The sequence below is a fragment of the Alosa sapidissima genome, chromosome 13, assembly GCF_018492685.1.
Source record: "Alosa sapidissima isolate fAloSap1 chromosome 13, fAloSap1.pri, whole genome shotgun sequence".
Classification (NCBI taxonomy): Eukaryota; Metazoa; Chordata; class Actinopteri; order Clupeiformes; family Clupeidae; genus Alosa; species Alosa sapidissima.
Genome location: NC_055969.1, coordinates 29,267,250 through 29,288,714, shown reverse-complemented (window position 1 = coordinate 29,288,714; position 21,465 = coordinate 29,267,250). Strand labels below are relative to the sequence as shown.

At 41.9% G+C, this 21,465-nt stretch overlaps 2 protein-coding genes across 3 annotated transcripts in view; both read left to right on the top strand.

Moving 5' to 3' along the window:
- Nucleotides 1-249: 249 nt before the first annotated feature.
- rcl1 (RNA terminal phosphate cyclase-like 1) lies at nt 250-10,445 on the top strand. 2 transcript variants are annotated; one of them, XM_042059804.1, is made up of 9 exons: nt 250-456; nt 1,026-1,097; nt 1,486-1,661; nt 2,628-2,702; nt 2,919-3,043; nt 3,480-3,605; nt 3,898-4,051; nt 8,522-8,625; nt 10,104-10,445. In XM_042059804.1, exons 1-9 carry the CDS (start codon nt 327-329, stop codon nt 10,255-10,257), a joined length of 1,116 nt encoding a protein of 371 aa, XP_041915738.1. In that variant the 5' UTR covers nt 250-326; the 3' UTR covers nt 10,258-10,445. The 2 variants fall into 2 exon arrangements, with proteins under 2 accessions (XP_041915738.1, XP_041915739.1); XM_042059805.1 differs by lacking the exon at nt 250-456 and adding an exon at nt 548-620.
- Nucleotides 10,446-17,169: 6,724 nt separating this feature from the next.
- The window catches only part of mcc (MCC regulator of WNT signaling pathway), a 133,468-nt gene continuing 129,172 nt past the window's right edge, over nt 17,170-21,465 (top strand). The window contains exons 1-3 of the mRNA XM_042059983.1: nt 17,170-17,558; nt 19,113-19,360; nt 20,438-20,679. Coding sequence (XP_041915917.1) covers nt 17,431-17,558; nt 19,113-19,360; nt 20,438-20,679 — 618 coding nt within the window. The 5' untranslated portion in view covers nt 17,170-17,430. The remainder of the gene's footprint in view (nt 17,559-19,112; nt 19,361-20,437; nt 20,680-21,465) is intronic.

Genomic DNA, 21,465 nt, shown 5'->3' with positions numbered 1-21,465 from the left:
TAAAATAGATTTGTACACGTACAAGTGTAAACGTCAAACAAACTGAATCTACCACCTCTTACATCTGAGACATTGTTTTACGGCAATGCTTGCCCTTTTATTTTGCATAATTAGTTTTTTCCTGATGGAATTTGAATAACGAGTTTTTGGTGCCACGATGTGGTTACTATTAGTATTGCCAGAGCCCGTCTACTGGTATTGCTTTGTGTTTTTGCAATATTCCGTCGGCGTGTTTTGAGCCTCGCGGGTAGCCGTAGTCTTTAACCCTTCACCCTCAGCCACAGAGCTTTCGTGAAACACGTGGATGTTCACGCAGAAACAACAACATGGCAAGCCAGGGGCTAACTTACGAGGGCTGTAATTTTTTTAGACAAAGATTGGTTTTATCAACTCTAAGTGGGAAGCGGGTGAAAATACGAAATATAAGATCCAAAGATGACAATCCAGGGTTGCGCGGTAAGTGAAAAGAAACACAGCTAGCTCGTTAGCACAGTGCTAGAAGTATGTGACGTCGCTGTAATATCAGAGGCAAGACAGCACACTTCCAGATGTTACCTGGACTTCTCAAACCCGAAGCTATCATATTGTTCGAGTAGTTCCTCACTGGTTAAATGTAGCACGTAGGTAGAAGTATTCGTTGTAGTTGCTTTTGCAAACAGGTGCAATGTTCTGTTCGCGGGGAAGCTATCTGTTGATCAAGCATGTTAACGTTACACGTTCACGTTATCTGACCAGTGTAGTGCTGGATACTGTAAACTTACATGTAAAGCTGGCGCTTGCGGGGATAACACTGATCGTGACGTGAATGCCGTATTCATGTATTGTTTTAACTGTTTACGATGGGCATCTCTAAAAGTTTAATGCGCCACAACTTAACTGCAGCATTGATGTCGCTACCGCATAATGATCTGGAAGACTTCGCAGAGGTCTTGGTAGTTTTCCTAGTAGCGTTGATCGACAAGTAAAAACCCACTGGTTATTGTTAGTGCATATAATCTAAGTGATGAATAATATTTACCTTACAGATTTTGAAGCGAGTTTCATAAGACTTTTGGACAAGATAACCAATGGCTCCCGAATCGAAATAAACCAAACAGGTAAGTTTTGTCCTGAAATGCGTTGGCTATCCTGCCTTCCTTTCACTACTAATCAACATGAAACGCTATTTGGTAAATTAACTCAACCCTATACAACCACCTTTCTGGTCTTTGCAACGTTTGCTCTGCTTCCTTTGGTTTGGATCATGCGCTCATTTGGATTGATTGGATTGATGATTCCCTGCGTTATCCATCGTAAACAATATTTACCTAGTTGTCCTTTTGTCTGTCTGGACGTTTTCTTGCGTTCATGTATATATTTAGCTTTATTTGTGTTGCCTACCTTTTCATTTCATCTTTCACCTTTTTTTTCATCACTAACTCTAGAAAATACTTCTTGTGTACCAGTGATATTATACTCTTATCTTTGGTGTCCTCCTCTCTGCAGGTACTGTCCTGTTCTATCAGCCTGGTCTGCTGTATGGAGGCTCAGTGGAGCACGAGTGCAACACACAGCGGTCAGTGGGGTACTACCTGGAACCACTGATCATGCTCGCCCCCTTCATGAAAAACTCACTCCGGGCTGTGCTGAAGGGGGTCACCAATGACCAGAAAGACCCATCTGTGAGTTTCTCTCTCTAGGCTAAAAGAGAGCAGTGTGTCAGTTTGGGTAATAGTAGCCAGAAGGATTGATGTAAGACCTACCTGGTTATGTGGACTTATATGGTTGTGGTAGCCTAATGTGACTATGGCAAATTGATATCCAGGCTGACTTGGGTTAAGAGAGTTTTAAAGCGGCCTAACAAACAAGCTTTCTTTAAAACATCTTTGAATGTGTGAAGTCAAATGTTCATTCCTGACAGAATCACAAACGCATTCGTGTTGATGTGTAACACAGTTAATCTTAAAGGAGAATTCCGGTGTGATATTGACCTAAAGTGTATTGAAACATGATACCGAGTGTGAACGTATGTCTCATAGCCCATCTCGACTTGTCCCCTGCACTCCAAAATCTGGCGCTAGTTAGCCGATGCTACCAACAACTTTTTCAGTAGTGGTGCTTCGGCATCGGGCTAGCCATGCAAATAAATCACTGTTTTACACCCATTTACGAGGCTCAATGTATCTCCACACTTCATTGGTAGACTTCCTAGGGCCCTGACATTTAAAACGAGACATTGAGAACTTTGAAAAAGCACTGGTAGTTTACTTACAAGACGATTTATACAGACAGTATCTTCACGAAGTTTAACGTTTGCAGCCATCTTGAATTTAGTCACGATAAGTCGAGCAATGAGTAAGAATGAACAGGTATGATAAGGGATCAGATTCCAAAAATAATTCAGTGGAAATGCATGGATTCCAGTTTCTTCCAGTAGCAGCAACTGGAATCCATGCATTTCCACTGAATTATTTGTGGAGATACATTGAGCCTCGTAAATGGGTGTAAAACTCTCCTGTCACTCTCTTGACATCATGCCATATTTGAAAGCACTTGTAGAGTTATGTTTGAGTGCCATTCAAAATGTTATGTGCCTGGTATGGTTTATGTAAATCACGTGTAAAATATTCTACCCTCTATGCCTTTAGGTTGATCTCCTCAAATTAACTTCTGTTCCACTTATGAAGAAGTTTGGGATTGATGGAGAGGGTCTGGAAATAAAGGTAACAGTGTAGTTTTAAAATTAATTTGAGTTTAGTCCATTTCTTTGTGCTTACATTGTAATGATGAATTGAAATTGAGTAACCAGACTAGCTTTTTTCTGTAATTACAGCACTGGCTTGTGTTGTAAATTTAGAAGTTTATGTATTGACCATTTGATTTGACATTTGTTTGCTAATTTTGTCTTACGCTGTGTTTCTATTATTGTTTATGTTTAGGTGACTAAGAGGGGTATGGCCCCAGGTGGTGGTGGAGAGGTTCTTTTTACCTGTCCGGTCAAGCGCACCATTCGACCCGTTCAGTTATCTGACCCAGGCAAGATTAAGAGAATTCGGGGAACAGCGTATCCTTTCGAAGTGGCTTGATCTTAGCCAACAACTATTTGACAAAATCTTGCATCTAAAATGAACTAGCAGGCAACATTGTGTGTGTACGGTGCCAGGCTGTGTGTTCCCCTCAGCGAAGTGAATTCCGTACAGTGCCCCTTCTCCTTAGGTCCAGCTGACAAGAGCATAGATTTGTAATACTGATTGGATCATAAACAGCCACAGCAACGAAGATGAATGACTGATAATGACTGACTCTTCTTTATTATTATGTTCCAAATGTAAAGCACTTTGAGCTGCATTCTGTGTATGAAAGGTGCTATACAAATAACGATTATTATTAATATTATTATGGAGTTTAGCTGTGTTGAATTCCATTTGAGAAGTTTCTCCCACTACTCTCTTCCACTACTCTCCCACTACTGTCTGCCCCTTGACTCAAACGCCTCACAGATACTCTGTCAGAGTCTCTCCACAGATGGCCAACAGGATTGTGGACTCTGCAAGAAGCATCTTGAACAAGTTTATTCCAGATATTTACATTTACACAGACCATATGAAAGGGGCTAACTCGGGAAAGTACGTCCCTTCACACCTTGATTACCTTGATGTCTTTCATAGCTCTAACCAGCAGGGGGAGTCAGATTCAGAAAACACAGACAGAACTTTGATTTTCAAATGTCAAATTGATCATGTACTGTACTTATAGACAACTATTTTAGTATTTATTTATTTTTGGGTTGCTAAACACACTAAAAGTCATTATTAATAAAATTCTTTAAAAAAAAAAATATCAAAATCTGTCACAAATATTCCAACCCCTTGTATTCACTTCACGGGTCTGTGTTCCTGTGTCTGACTTGTGCCTCAGATCTCCAGGCTTTGGACTTACTGTGGTTGCTGAGACTCTGAATGGGACCTTTCTGGCGGCAGAGATGGTGTCTCCGCCGCAAGGTCAAGAGCCCATGCTGCCCGAGGACCTGGGGAAGGCGTGTGCCAAGCTGCTCCTGGAGGAAGTCTATCGAGTGGGTATTCTAGAGGGCATGGCTTCATGTCTCATATCAAGAAGGTCATCTTTTCTAGACAGTGATTACCTGTGCATTGGTCCTGTCTTGTCTGGTTAATGCTAGATAGGGAAGTAGTAGTAGTAGATTATAATAGATTGAGCAAATAAACTTTGCATTGAGTTCATATGCTGTTCTGTGCATAAAACACAGCCTAATTGATGCCAGTGAACCATATGGTACGTAGCAGAGCCGAATAAAGGTACCTTTATACGGCTCTGGTACGTAGGTGTCATGGAGTTAATGCTATATAATGAGCCATAAATCAATATGCACAATACATTCAGGGGAGACCTAAGCAAAACAGGTAACATTTAGATTCACGAGCAGATTCACAAGAGCAGATTGTATAATCAGAAAGTATTATCATTGAGATGTAATATGTCTTAAACAGAAGTTAACAGGTTCTGCAGAAACAGCCATTTGACTGTACTGTTGAGGGCCAGGATTAAATGGCCGTGTGCATAACAGGTGAGATGTTAGAAGCTGTGAGGTACCTTGGCTGATGTTTTAATTAGTCTTGACTATTTTTTTTGCGTAGCGCAGTGGATTCTTTTGCATCCTCAGCAAGTAGCAGACGGTGCTATTTGCATGATCCTGCTGATTTGCATAAGGCCTCCCAGGATCCCACTCAACAGATGTGTGCACTCCAATTACCATGTTTCATTTGAACTTGGGAGAATTTTGCTCACAAAGTGTCATAAAGAGACGCGCAAGACTTTATCTTTCAGTAGGTCGCCAAACTTAACAAACTCCCAAAGTGTACTCCGTCTCAGTAGCATTTGCATCTAGGCTATCACATAAGCACTGATGCCAAGTAGTATAGCGAAGTTGTTCATGAAGTTCATTCCTGTGTATGGTGTCATGTTCCAAAAATAAGCGTAAAAAGGGCGAGACAGGCAGGCAGGCAGGCAGGCAGGCAGGCAGACAGGCAGACAGACAGACACAGGCAGACAGACAGACACAGGCAGACAGACAGACACAGGCAGACAGACAGACACAGGCAGACAGACAGACACAGGCAGACAGACAGACACAGGCAGACAGACAGACACAGGCAGACGGGCAAGCAGACGGGCAGGCAGACAGACAGGGAGAAAGACAGACGGAGAGATTGGCAGGCAGGCAGACAAACAGATGGATTGTGTGTTGAGTCCTGTACCCGTCGTTAGGTGGGGAATGTGCGCAAACAGGGCCAGCACTATTGCCTGCTGTGATTGAGTCACTGCCCTGTGAGACTCGGACTGTGTCGATGGGCCGACTGACGACCCTGGCAAGAGGTCAAGCACTTTGAGGTTTCTGTATACATGTCACACATAAAGCCAGCTGGGAAATATTATGGGCATGAGTATTTTTTTTATTTATTTTTTTTGGTCTATTTGTCAGCTCTGGATCACTATCCCAAGCAGTGGACAAGTAAACATGTTTTGTAAGCACAGTGGGCTGAGAAGCACTCATGACTTAAATTGTGGTGTGTGTCTGTGTGTGTGTGTGTGTGTGTGTGTGTGTGTCTGTATATCTGTCTGTGTTGGTCGGTGGGTAGGTAGGTAGGTGTGTGTGTGTCTGTAGGTAGGTGGGTGGGTGGGTGGGTGTGTTTGTGTGTGGATGGATGTGTGACCGAGGGACAGAGCGACAGTGTTGGTGTGTGTCTGTATGTGTTAAGTAAGGAGCATAACACTCAGCAATTCTGTGATTAACTGCTTCCATTGTTTGCTGACACAGAGCTTTTAATAGGCTTTAAGTAATCTAATGTATTCACACTAAACACAAGTTTAGCAATATTTTTTTCACAGTAAATGTCGCATTTGTACACTAACAGAACAACAAACACAAAAACTATAAATATAGATGTGTACTGCCTGTGAAACTGTTTATGAGCTCCTCTTCTCTGTTTGTGAACTTCTCTTACGTGAGGCTATGCTACTGATTGTTTTGGTCAGCCATGTCTGTCAGGAGCATGTGAGTCGTGTTAGTCAGGAGAATCTGATGATTCCTCTCTGAATGCACAATATTGTGGAGCAGCGCAGCCTGGACTCTCGGCATAAGGGCTCACCTCATTGGCTAGAGAGGAGCAGGCTGAGGGCAGGGGGGGGGGGGGGGGCAGGCTGGGGGTGGGGGGGTGGGTTGAAGAGTGCTTTTGGGAGAAAAGTTAATGTTTGAAGAGGACACCAGATGGGACAAGCCTGTGCCCGTTATGAGTGTGTGTGTGTGTGTGTGGCACGCTTATGTGTGTTTGTTCACTGGTTAATAAGTAGGCCTACTTTTGGTCAGGATGTGTAGTAAACAGGAGCTTCTGAACACAGATTGGGGAGAGGTGGTGGGATAACCAGCTGGAGCAGATGTAAGTTGTGCTCAAAACGAATATTTATATCCCAGTTAGCGTGACATACAAGACAAGGATGACTAAACTAAACAGCATAGCTTAATTGCATGCATTTGTGTTCAACTCTGTGTGAAATTGTCTTATTTTACTTGTTAAGGTATAGTTTCAGCATGCCTCTGAAGTAATTGAGGTTGCGTCAGTCTTGAAAGAGTCTTGTTTTGATCTTCCTGCATTCTGTCAGCCAGTATCCTCAGGTGCCATATTGGTCTGTGTATGCAGTATTTGTCCTAATATGGGGGATGGTAACCTAATCGCCGTCTCTCTTGTGCCATGGTTATGAGGGTTATGTTATTATTTGTTTTTCCTGAGAGATGATAACCTATATAACTTTTTGATTTATGAGGAAACTCTGTGGTGTGAATTTGCATAATTTCATGAAGATTTTGACTGTACTTCTGTGGTAACTTGGACAGATGACGTGCCATTACGGAAGACTAGTGGTTCATTGCACCTTAACTCGGCTTAAACTTTGATGGCAGCTCGATACAGCTCGTCGCTGTTCGGCTTAATTGCCTTGATTTTCTGTTGAACTAATTTCACGATCCCATGGCTGCGTCGTGAGGCGAGGACTTGTGCGAGCGCCACAATGGCTTTCAATGTGAGCCGGTTAATTGAATTTCACCATATCAGTGACACCGCGAGATGCCAAGATATGATGAGTCTCACGTGAAACCTTTTTTTTTTTTCCTTCTACCCCCCCTCATCGACTCACCTTCTTCACCCTCCTCCATTACAGACGTCACTCAGAAGAGTAAATGCAGAGTCACAGGATCCAATGTTAGGCTTATATAACCACAGAGAAGGCAGCTGAAATGCAAGTGCTGACGGGGGCTACTCATGTTACGGCCCCTCGAGCTGTGGATTTTGGGGACTTTTGGCGATGTTTGCTGTGACAGTTGAGAAGTACACCTGTGTGTTATCTCTAGTTCTTTTAATGGGGGGTTGAGAGACTGGTGCATGTGTTGAAGCACACAGGTACTTCAGAGGAGAGGGGCCAGACGAGCTGGTAAGTACTGGAGTTTATGATTCACCGGCCTAGAGAGCTGAATGCTGCGACTTTGCTTGGAAACGAATCTCACAAGAATGTAATACCTAAAACATTCGATCTGAAGTGTTCTGACCAGTTTGACTTTTTTAGTTGAATTCAGTTGTGCTACATTTGCATTGCTTCTTTGCAAGCTGACTTTGTTGGGATAGCGAGATGTTCCGTTGTCAGAGTTAAGCCTTTTGTTAAGTTGTTTAACTAAATATCAAATGTTGTCATAAGTATGTCAAAACGCATAACCTGGATACGATCACTCTGTCCGTAGTTAAGAGTTAGTTAGAGATCCCATCAGATGATAGCTGGACGATTGGGTAAAGAAAGCATCTTCAGTTCTTTGATATGATTACGTAATTACATGATTGAATCATATTCATGGATGGCCAGCTGTCAGCCCTAGCCAGAGATGGGGTCACATGGACGGGCTCCTATCTAGACTACCCTTTAGAGTGGCACCATTGGACAACATGCCACCAGAACAGACGTGCAATTTGGGTGAGATTTTTTGCCATTCCACAAGATACTGAAATGGCATATTGGGGGGAAAGTGCATTCTCATTATTTAATTGGAAACGCTTTAAAAGGAACGCTTTTGGTCTTCTCTGTAAGTAATTTGAAATGGACATGAAAAAGTGGTTTTGTTCTATCTGGTCTTAAGCTGTCGTGTTTTCTTGAATGACCACAATGAGGATATGACCCTTTGACTCTGTCCTGATAAGATACAGAACATGCTTAGTGCTGGCCCTCATTCATGCTAGATAAGCAGTAGTAGCAGTTGAGGTAGCTAAAGTCATTGGTTTTTCATATACTTTCCATGGGATTTCCATTAATATCAGAAAAAGTTTTTTTCCCCCTTCTAAATACATTTGTGTGCAAAAGCGCACTGTTGGGTGTTTGGTGGATTCAAGACTACGGTAGCATGTCGTGCAAGTTTTTTTCCACTCTCTTAGTGTTTTTCTGTCTGTCTCGTTTTAACAATTTTTCTTTCTTCATGTGTGATTTCCAGGGTGGCTGCGTGGATTCGAACAATCAGAGCCTGGCGCTCCTCTACATGACTCTGGGCCAGCAGGACGTGTCCAAAATACTTCTGGGCCCCCTCTCCCCTTACACGTGAGTCCCCACCTCCCCCCCTCAGTGCCCATTCAACATCCAAAGGTCCCTCATCACAGAGGAAATGCAGGGCTGCGCTGGTAAACAGGCCCTTACATGGCAAAGAAAAATCTAACATTCGCGTCTGACCTGTGATCCACAGTTCCTGGGTCAAACTTGGACAGTTTGGGTGGGTTTGTAGTTTGAATTAATCCATAGAGGTGAAGAAAATGTAATTACTCAGCAAGGATGAGTAGTGAGAGAGTTTGAGAAATTAAGTTTTAGATTCTTGGGTACAGTATGGGAATAGACTATGACAGAAGCACCTGTGTATTGTGGTTGATTAAAGTATAGTTGCAGGCAAAGATACCTCAGTATAATTCTCTTAAGAAGTAAATGATCTACAGACTGCCTTTTAATAAAACAACCCTAAAGTATTGTTTAAAATGTTTCTTCCTTTACAAAGATGAGTTATGGGAAACACATTGATGTTGATTGTGTGTTATGATGTTCTCTGTAAGAACAGCCACCTAGGACTGTGAACTGTCCATTTTCAGTTATCATGGTACCGGTGCTGTGTTCCTGCCAAGTACAGTACTATGATAACTGAAGATTGGCAGTGCCATCGCAATACTGTTCCATCTCTCCTGGGAAACATTACCTGGTTCCATCTTCCTGGGAAACCTCACACATTGATCCTTGGCAACAGCCCATTACCATGGTTACCATCAATGTTTTTCAGTGTATTTGGATGCTGACGATTTGTTGACATGCATGGTTGTGTGTCAACAATGCCTGCTCAGCGTGACCTGTGGTTGTGAGGCTAAGGTTACTCTTGGGCACAGTGTGTCCCAGGTTTTGGCTCGATGCGGGTCAGTCCTTACGTCAGTGGGCAGCCCAAAGCCAAAGGTACGCTGTCTTTCCCCGTATTAGGATTCCATCAGAGTGGCTGTTTGCCATGTACTCATTCACATGAAGCTGCTCAACCCCCTGTCTGAGGCAATGTTTTTGTATTGGCAGTGGCCTGTGAATCATTCCATTCCAAAGTGTTCCATTCAATAACTCCTGGAAGGGTAGTTTTGGTGTTTTCATGAATTGTTTTTTTTCCCCTGAATTCTTTGTGTTCTTGCAGGTAAAAAGAAACATCATGCCCTGCTGAAATTTGTAGTCAGACACCACAGAATGCAAATTAAAGTATCCATTAATTGCCTATTGCAATTAATGGGTACTTTGAAATTACTCAAAACATAAGTCAAAATATGATTTGTTAATAGGAATTATATTTAATACAAATAAAATATTTGTATGACCAGTAAAGCAGTATATCCCACTGACTCGTCTCTACCTAATAAAAAGCATTTGATGTATACATCTGTTGAATGTTACTGTTGTTTTTCCAGGTGCAGACGACAGGTCTCAACATGTTTTTCATTAGTCTTTGGTAATATACCTATTGTCTTCTCTCCCTCTCCCTCTCTGTCTCCATCTCCCCCTCACAGGATAGAGTTCCTGAGGCACGTCAGAGATTTCTTCCAGATCATGTTCAAAATTGAAACCAAGAGTCCAGATGAGGAAGAAAGTAAAGGAGGGGAGAAGGTGTTAATGACCTGCGTTGGAGCTGGCTACACTAATATTAGCAAGACTATCAAATAAGCGCATGGTTTTCATCCAGTTGAACTGTAACAGGACTTGGGGCACAATATGGGACATGTCGTCATCTTTTTTTGCTTAATATTTTTATTGAGTATAATCTTTTGTATAGAAAGTCATCAACTTTGTAAGTGTTTTGGTTTCAAACAATGAAATGCTACAGACATGAAATACACATCATTTTTTATACACACCTGTGTGAACATCTTGTTTGGTGTATCCAGGCAGCAGGGTTTTCTAGAAAACCATCAAAGAACAAGGAGGACTGAATGATATCCTTCACATGCCTTCTACCACCAGTTATAGTCCACTCACATGTGTGAAATTTGATTTAGATCGCTGGATGTTTCAGAGGTCACCTACAACTGAACTTCTTTCCAAGCACTTTAAGCTGTATATACCTCACTGTACGCAACCGTCTCTTTCCAGAAATAGCCACCATTAAAGCTGTTTAACTCTAATTTCACACACAACTGAGTTAATTATGTGGCAAAAATTGTATGTGAAGAAATAGCCACTGTACACCTTAGTGGTTTAGTTTTGGTGTAACTAGCTCAATTTGTGCATTATAGTTCATTAGTATAACATTTACATTTATTAATTTGGCATAAACAAGTATGGTAACAATTCGCTGACAAAACATTAATCAACTGTTCAGCTACAGATAAACATAATATTGTCCATCTCGGAAAGTAGATATTTCACCTTTAATACAGAAGGAGTTCTGTTTAGAAAACTTGTCCATTGAAGACTGGAATCAGAAGCTACATACACTATGTCAAAGATGGTACAATAACATAAACAACTGATATATTTACTGTCTGTATATATTGATCACATTTCACTGTACAATGCAGACATTGTACAGAAAACGTAATTGACCAAACAAGCTGACCGTGCACATGCAGTTGATTATAGTGGAAAAAGCCATCTAAAGGAATGATTTTACCAATGTGTGAACTTCTGGACCTCAAGGTCTTTAATTACATTATATTTTCATTACATTGAGTAGCCATAGGTCTATAGTGTAGTACCAGCCCAAGGCCTTGCCTCTATGTAATGGGTGGGTTAGATATGGGTTTGAGCTGCTGCTGATGTCCTGTTGGCTTGGTGTCGGGTATCTTTAAGCTGCTCCAATATGGGACAGCTCTTTACTATCTTCCCATCACATCTTGCTTGAATTTCCCCTGGGGATCAATAAAGTATCTATCTATCTATCTATCATCCTAGAATGGCAGAAAGTAATGCAGGTACTTTATTTACAAGAGATTATTAAAATGGCTTCATGAATTAAATTGGGAACACATTTAACTGCAAAACTGACAGATCCCTCTCTCTCCTTATAGCAATGATGCAGACTTGTATTGTCCTTTGTTGAAGGGCAGTTTACAGTTTTTCTCAGTCACTTTGGTGCTTTTCTCAGATCAGAATGAAAATTAGAACTAATAGTTCAACCTCCACAACATTCAGTCATTTTTGCACATCATAGTAGCAATTTCTCCTTCCTCTGAACAAATTGCAAATGCTTTTGGACATGTATCAGTTGCTTTCGTACAATTCTCTGCTTTTTTAAAACATTATCATTTGCTTATGTCATGTCAGTCAAAATATACTTATGGATGCTGAATAGTCATTCCCAATGAAACTAATAGTCTTCATTTCATTGGTTGAGTCATGGAATAATAAAATTGTTGAACTAACTAACAGTTTCATTTACATGAAGACTTGCTTTTGAGGAATGGACTATCCATTTTGAGCAAGTGACATGCTTTTGCAGGTTATCCAGGTTTTGCAGTTTGCACTAATTGTTTTCAGAAATGCACTGCTGCTGTGCAAATGTTAATAGTGATGTGAGAAAAGCACCAAAGCCACTGAGAAAAACTGTAGTCTACTTTTCATGTCAGTGACTTGGTTTTTGAGACACACCTACAGTTTTCCGATTTTTTAAAAAAAAAAGGGGGGGGGGGGGGGGTTAAAGAAGAGAACCCTACTCTACCCTAAAGCAGTTGGAGCTGACAAAGAGGGTTTTTGCTGACAGTTAGATTATTTGGCAACACCCTGATCTTTACTGTACTTACACCACAGTGATATTATTCCATATTATTGATTATACCACCCTACAGGGGAAGGAATATTTAATCGGCTGAGTGTTCTCACGTGAATGGCACTGGTATGCAACATTTCAGCAGAAAATATTAAATCATGTAATTTATTTGGGAAAACATAGCTACTGAAGATTTAGCTGGACATAATATTTTAAGTAGAGAAGTCTGTCTGCGTATTGTAAGGGGCAGGGGCATGGGCGCAGATATTAAGTGAGGGGGACCAAATTGTGAACACAAACCCATAGTGGGATCAGATTTCCAGATATCGGATCGCCACCTCTGGCCCACTTTCGACCATCATATTTTAAACTTGCCAGAATATTAAGATAATACCATTGATTGTTTTCAAAATATTTTTTTGATAAAAATGGTGAAAACTGTGAGATGAGCACAACGCCAGATCTGCCCTCAAAGCAGCTTCTTGCTATGTGCAATTCTACTTTTATTTATTTATTTTTTGGGCCAATGGTAGAATACTGGTCACTACTTGGCCCAATGGTAGAAAAAAGCAACATGATATGTTGATATTTTATGAAGACATGAATGAATCATCATGCCGATGATTCAAACATAGACTACATGATCAAATAGCCTAGTTAGGCCTACTTAAAATTGTCTGGTATAAACCAAATTAACTCTTCACTGTGTGTTTGCAGTTAATATTTATGCAACGTTAGAACTTAACAAGTGTTGGCTTAAAGGTGCCATGTGTAATGTCCGCCAAAAAATCAATATTCCACATTTCATAAAAGATGGGGCAGTATACCTCCAGAAAGTGTGTTGGTCTACCCTAGAGTAACAACCAACACACGTGTATTGCAGTTTGGCTGGCAGTTATGTTGCCCGCATACCGCCTCCCATGGCCGAAACTGGTATTATGACACCTGTCGGGCTGTGGCTAGTAATTCAGCATGCTAATTCAGGTTGATATCTCTGCAGCACTATACCTTGTCATTTTTTCAATGACACCATCGCCCTTATTTCTTCTCATTCTTTTGATGCACGTAGCTCATTTTTTGGATATTTTTACCTCAATTCTTACACATGGCACCTTTAACAAGTTACCAGTCTAGAACACACAGAAAATTGCAACAGAAAGTTGCCTTTATAATCAACTATTTGTTCCAACAGCATTTAAACAAAGCATTTATAAAATAAAAAAATAAAAATACATAAGAAGTAAAATAAAATACTGTTACTGTAGTAGGCTAACTGTATTGTAAGGCGGAGCAAGATATTTCATCAGGAGCCACTTCCGGGAACCCAGATCGCACGGGGGGGGGGGGGGGGGGGGGGTCATAATCCCCCTTTATGCAGAGCAAAGGCAGCGACCGCTCCATTGAAGTCTATGGGCATAGCTCAGAATTTTACCACATATGTTAAGGTCTTGGTTCTATAGAGTTAGGAATGTGAATTTCGGGCACGTTTTCATGATCCTCAAACCCTTCTGAACATTTCAGGTACATTTTTAGCATTTTTGAGCATTCCAGTCTGGAGAAAATCGACTTTATATCAGGTGTGTGCCGGTTATTTATGCCGCTGCTGTTGGCCGGTTGCAACGTACGCTCATCAATACGTCATCGACACGCCTCTTTATGCAGACAGGATTCGATCCCCATTTCGCGCCCATAGACATGAACTACGACGAAGTATCTTGCTCCGCCTTAACAATCTTTGGTGACACCGCTAAATTATCAGCTTGTTTATTCACCTTATTCAGCCTTGTATTTTATTAGCCTGACGAGCCAGACCCACATTAAAATGTAGGGTCTGGGCACTCACCCTTCGCAGTGCTCAGTCCGAGGGGCGGGATAATCGGTTGTCTTTCAAATTCTCTCTGCACGCAATAGGACAGCGCTATGAGTCCCATGCGTTTCCCACCAGCGGAGCTAGTTGGCTAGTTCAAACTTTTGCCAACTTAATAAAAGCTTAACTCGTGTCACACTGTTCGCCAACAGCAACATTATCTTATTTGTTTTCAAGCAGCGGGGAATTCAAGCCAAACCGTTGCAACTCTGCCATCAATATGTTAAGCCCGCCTAACGACTCTATACACGATTTGATTGGCCTGATAGAAGTTTAATTTTTCGAGCTCACAAGCCAACAGAGAGTTGCTAGACTAGCCCTTGCTGCCGCTAGGGTGCGTCTAGATTTCTAGGCTAGTATTTTATAGTTAGGCTAGTGAAAATGAGTTGATAAGTAGTCTAGTTGAGTTTGTTATCAATATGTCATGTTGAGCAGGAGGAGTGGAGCACTATAGGCTACCATAAATCCTCAAATTATGCCCTGGATTGATTCTATTTATAGCAGGACAAATAAAGGCAGGTTCCCATATACAAGACGGGGTAACAATTGCCTACCATAGGCTACCAACAATTGCCATCAGTCCACTAGAAGACATTGTTTCAATTTAAGTCAATGAAATAACACCTCTTCTCAATATTTTATTATATGTTGTATTGTATTGTATTATGTTGGTTGGATTACAGTAATAGTTTTTCTACCATGGGTCTCCAACACACGTTCTCAAGCTCATTCTCTTGCCGTCCCTTTCGAGCTAATTGCAAGAGGCTGAAGCCTACATTTAAACACAATTGTTGCGACTCAAGGCATTCCAGCCTACGAATTTTATACTAAATCATGCATAATTAAACAACTCAATTTAGGCTACTTGGCTACGCAAAAAGGTTTCCATTACAGCACAACCCCTATTTAATGAAGGGCTGCCTTGTCTCGTAATAAACAGCAGTGGAAATCCCGACACTTTTTCTCAACTGCATGAAACTTAACAGTGAACCATCAAATATCTCCCAGATTTCAGTGCCCATCAGTCCCAACATTTAGCAATATAATCAAACACTCCAAAAGTAAATTAAATCCCAAACCAAACCGAAAATGCTTTTGATAGCCTACCGGTATGCCGCTCCAAACAAAACGCATGTCTAAATGCAGGTTAGAAATATTTAAAAAAGCCTGCCTCGAATACCAGCCTGCCTCAAATAAAGATGATGATGAATGATTTATGCTAAGCAAGTAGCCTGGATTATTTTATGATTGTTAGTAGACAAACTGGCTTCAGATATCCAACAGAGTGAATATGAGATTGTGCCGTCTTACAGTACTGTAGATGGCTGTGGTTAGTGATGTGATACTGTTAATGGGGATAGTTAGCGCAAATCCTATATATTGTAGCGATCTCACCCTCAGACAAGAGTCACCTTTGGCCAGGATGGCCATTTATTGGACACAATCAGACAACTAGGACAGGGCAACACAGGGGTAGTCTCAGCTGCACATGCAACACACAATAAGGGTTTACCACACACATCAACACGGGGATAAGCACATGAGGTACAACCAAAGAGACTAACACGCTAACAAATACACAACATGCTAAAGGTAACTACAACTATTATAACCGACATTACACATTCTAGCATTCACTCGCACTGCATTCTGGGAGACACTCATTCAACGTTAGACATGAACATCCACCGACGCTACAATATTATTATTTATTTAGCGTACCTATAAAGCTTTTTTTCCTTATCAAAAGTGAGGGGGACGGCGGTTGTCTCTTCAGCACTGCGGGGGACATATCCCCCACGTCCCCTGTGCCTCCTGCGCCCCTGGTAAGGGGATAGGATGTGATTATTAAAAAAACTTGGGCCTAACTGTTGACAATGTTACTCTGGCGCCCTCCAACAGCCAGGAATTGCAAGTTGCATCTATTTGATATTTGAACATGATACTAGTAAAGCTGGAAATTTGCTAATTTAAATATTGTTATGCTTATAATAAGCATTTCTCAATACACACTTGGAATAGACATTGGCAACAGGCCAGTAAGTAAATTATACAATACAGTCATTATACAGCACAAGTACATATTTTGGGATGAAATATTCAAATAATTGGCCTACAGATATGTTAGTATATTACCATAAGATTCTGCTTATCAGATATGGATTATTTCCTGAAGGTTGGTATTCACTCAGAATTATTAGTTAGGTAGGTGGCTTTTTAAAACTACCTAATCTAAATTGAAATATAGGTCACAGTAGTATTTTGTGTCATGGTGAAACTTATTTTGAAAAGTAGACCTTCCATGCAATTATCCTAACATAATATATTGTTCATGTATTTTCAGAATTGGATTATAACATGTATTGCCAAGAGGCATTGCAATTTATTTTTACATTTTGGAGATTATCCTGGACAAATGCTTATCACCAAGGCTACCCTGTGGTATGAGCAAATGATGCAATGCCTCAAGGGAGCTCATTATAAGCCTGGAGCACGAACTACAGCAGAATCAGGTGTGTTCACACCTCCACTGTGTCCACACCTCCACTGTGTCCACCTTGCCATTTGAGTGAATGACTAACATGATAGTGAGGAGGAGGTCCAGTTATAACCTTATGACCTCTGGAGACTATTGTGTGCTGTCATGTTTGCACTGATGCTGCCCCAACTTAAGCACTTTCATCCATGGGATGCCATGGTAATAGCCACCTAATTGGTCTAGTTTGCGTGGATTTAAGATAAAGCAAGATGAACTGTCACAGTCAAACTACCAATATTTTACAGAGCAAAACGTTCACATGTCTGCCCTAACTGTAGGACGGAACATCTCTAATCCAAACAGGCTTTACTGAGACTGGATTCGACGAGGAAAATGTTTGCATATGCCATTGCCCTTTTCGGAGTACGGCTACACGTGTGAAAAATCCAAAATCTCGGTCCCTCAGAACAAACAAATGAAACTCGCTGTACGCCACCGCGCGCAGTCTTCTGCTGTGCAGCCTTGAGACCAGCCCACTTCGACATCATTCCATCAACAGTTTTCAAAGTTATGTATCGCCGTTCTCGTCTTCACTCTCCTTTACTTCAGAAGTTGTATCGCACTTTGTCGTCGAAATGGTGAAACATATGCCGTCTGTTTATTAAGTGACCGTATTGCTATGTTAGAGCGATTCGTTTTTTTTACTGGTCGAATATTCACTTCGTAAAAGCGGAGTTCAGAGAGGCTGAGCGAGAGAGAGGGGTTAGCATTTTTTCGGGTTAGATCATGGCGGCGGCTGCGGTGGAGGTGAGTGTAAGCAGCGGCAGCAGTGACACATCTAGCACCGGTGAGGAAGAGCGGATTAAACGGTTGTTCCAGACTTGCGACGGCGACGGAGATGGCTACATTAGCAGGTAAAATGAAGCAATGTAACTGTGGATACAAAGCCAATCATGGAATGCTGTGATTCATTTAGTGGTTTTCTCGGAGAAAATGCACTCAGCTGTGTCAACGTTGCTTTTTTCCCTAAAGCTTTTGTCATTTAAAGTTAGAAATAACTAAAAGCCAACAACAATCGAAATGCTGGTTGACTACATGCCGCTTCAGTGAGCGTTAAGCAACAGATGCGATGCCCACACATTTCAACGGAACAGTGGGGGAATCATTATTATTTAAAACTAGAAAGTGTTGAAGTACACAGTCTATAATCATTCAGCCCAGCTCGGGTTATGTGGTAAAGCTTAACGTTAATTCAGCCCACCTTGTAGACAATACATGAATTGTAGGCTAATAGACTGAGGCAACTGCAACCTCCACTGAAGCCTTCTAAAAGCAACATGGCACGCAAAGAAGTTGATGCATACCCTTGTCCCGATGTGATCCATTAGCAGTGTAATTGCTTGTAGAGCTATTTTAAGACAGCTAACCAGTGCACATATGCCACGGCCACCATGAGACTTTCTGACACACACATTGAAGTCGATATTCTCTGCTGTATTTGAGACTGCTATTCCGCTATATTAAATGTTAATGTAATTTAAAACACAAATTCGGCTGACGAAAGTCTTCACAAAAGTGCCAGAGGCTGCGATCCAGTCCCCTACCTACGGATGTCTTCATTCACTCTCATTGCGATCTAAAGAGAGGTAGCCCTTTGATCTGTCTGTCAGTGTCTCGAGATGTTGCTAGGGCCAGGGAAACATCAAAGGTGTGTTTGTGGCAAGGCCTAGCATAGCGAGAGTGCGCAGCCTCCAAAAGGATCTCAGCATCCATACACACAATATTTCTCTTCAGTGTAGAGCTTTGCTGTGAGGACAGTTATGAAGTTTTCCTTAGTGCATACTGGCGCTTCAGTAACCTTTGTGGTCTTTAATTATATGACACTTATAAACTTGCAATGAGGCTTAATGTGCTCTTCTCTCTGGAAATATACTTGTTTTAGGCAAGGAAAATGACACCCTTCTTAAAGCTATTTTTAGTGTCAGTGGTGAGGTTTCTAATAGTCACAACTGCAAGCATTCTGGATAGAGAAGGGGTACAGATAATTTCTTCTCCAACTGACCCCATCAACAAAAGCGTGTGTTATTCTGTTGTTAATAACATATTAATAGCATATGGGCAGTGGCTGATTTGGTACAATTTGTTGACCCAACTCATCACCTTTTCATCTCTTTCTCACAACTCTGTTCCTCCTTTGTTATCTTCTTTCCTCTTCCTTCTTCCTTCACCACCCTCTCTATCCCTTCATTTTCTGAACATTCTCTCCTCTCCCCATCCTTCTCTCTATCCCTTCCTTTTCTGAACATTCTCTCCTCTCCCCATCCTCTCTATCTTCTTCCTTCATCTCCTGTCTATTATGACCCTCTCCTCCTACTTCTGCCCCATCTCCTCTTTCCTCCCTTTCTTTGGCTTCCTCTCTCTCTCTCTCTCTCTCTCTCTCTCTCTCTGTGTCACTCTTCTCTCCCAAGGAACGATCTTCTGATGGTGTGCCGGCAGCTGAACATGGAGGATTCGGTGGCGGAGATCATGTGCCAGTTGGGTGGGGATGAGCAGGGAAAGATCTCATTCGAGGACTTCACCCGCTGCCGCATGCAACTGCTGAGCGAGATCCGCAAGGAGGAGGGCCAACTCTCGATCCACTCCGGAGACTCGGGCACCCGCAAGCTCGGCCACGAGCACATCACCTCCTGGCCCACCAGCAGCGAGAACAGCTTAGGTAAGCAGGGCGTTGTAGGCCAGAGAAGGGCGTAGCCATTATAATGATAATTATAGTAGTTTCATAAAGGAAATGAAAGCACTTTCGATTTCGTTGTACCTGTGACAATGACAATAAAGACCTATTCTATTCTATTCTATTCTATTCTGTTCTATTCTATATGACGAGCAGTGCCTCTTTTACCATTAATAACATACCCAATGTTAGTGTGTTTACCCACATATCTTGCTGTAACCAAAACACACACACATACACATACAGATGTCATCACCCCGAATCTCTCTTTCTCACACACACTATATTAGTCATGATTGAACCCATTTATAGATGAGGTCTTTTGTGTTTCAGTGACTTTGTTCCAAAAATGGCTCCTTTTTCAGAAAAGTTGTCTACTTCCTCTTTCTTGTTTCTGATGTTTGTGAACACTTTAACAGAAAGTTAACCGAAAAACTGAAAGCTGTTTTTGTAGTCAAGTCATGTTAGCAATATCTGTGGCACTACGCATGTGCAGGGTTTGTGGAAGACATGTTGTGCCTGTAGTCAGAATCTGTTACTCAACCACGGAATGCAAACAGGGAACTGTTGGTCATTATAGTAGTTTCGTAGAGGAAATGTGTAAGAAGCAGGTGGTGGAATTGTAATGTTATGTCTGTTTTATCCGGTCAAGTACAGTATGGCCTCAAAACAGGAATCTTATACTGTACATACATGATTACTACACGCTCCTAAACTTTTATCAGAGGAGGACATTTGGTGTTACCATAGAGCAATATGTTTATGACCTATTTAGGTATGATACATATCCACAATGGACTACAAGTCTGGAATCAAGGCTAGAATTTGGTGAAGACAATTAGCAGAATTGAGTGTCATGATGCAGAGGTATCAGGTGGCAGCTGACATTGGAGGAAAACCAGTACTGATCTGGCGCAAGTCTAGCTGCATCCATCCTACTGTCATCCAGTGGCTAGGCCTAGGGTTTTGTAATAACAGTGACCGACTGCTGAGTTCTCTTGCAAGTGTCATTGCCTCAGGCTCAAGGTAGTCACCAGTTTGTTTCTGGATCTTCCCCATCAGGGGCTCTGTCAGGTGCCAGAGAAAGCTGGGAGTACGACTCGGGGGCCCGGGATCTCCAAAGCCCGGACTTGCAGCAGCCGCAGCCGCAGTCCCAGCACTTGCAGCAGCAGGCGGCCGTCCTGCAGAAACTTCTGGAACAGCCAGGGAGTGTCCTGGACCAGCACCCGGCCCTGGAGAAGCTCTTGGCCCAGACGAACAGTGGCAGTCGCGTCGGGGGGAACTACCAGGAGCTGGCCAACACAGTGAGTACATCCTGTTCCGTGTTTGTACTACTCAGCCGTGTGAGTGTGGGGGGGTATGGGCTCTCTGTGGGTGTTTGATCTCCCCAGCTCGGCAGCCATGATGAATTCATGCCTGCATACCGTCTGCACAATGGGGGATGTATGTAAAGCTACCACACTGCTGTGTTGTCACGGCAACATTGTGGCATTTATTCTGTGGCGATTCTAATTATATTTCCGTGATGCCTGAATGCGGTGACTGATCAGTAATCACGTTTAGGTCAGGCCCTGTGTTCGAGATGCCTGTGGGTAGTGTTTATGGGATGCCTTCATGCCATGTAAATACAACTAATGGTGGCTTTTATAGTGTTATCAAGTAAAACATCTACTTTTTTTGTTCTAGCTTTTCATGAATAAGCCAGACAGTTTAAGGATGTGGCTGTGATAGCATCTGTGAAGAAAAGTGTTTTTTACAGTTGAGGTTTTGAAGGTGGGGGGTCTTTCTACAATCCCGTTATTCTGGAAAAAAAAGTTTTTATGATGGTATCTCTTTACATGAAATACTGGTAGCGCGTTGTGTAATCCAGTAGAGGGCAGCATCTTGACACAAGGTGAAGAGATGCACACCAGACTGTCTCATTGAACTTAGTGGCAACACATACGCTTGTGTTTTTCTGTGTAATGAACAACTCACAACAGCCCTTTTCACACACACACACATAGAGAGAGGGAGACGGAAAGCAAATACAAAAGGATGTCTAACACGCATTCTTAATGCCTCACTTCTTATATTGTGTGACTAAATAC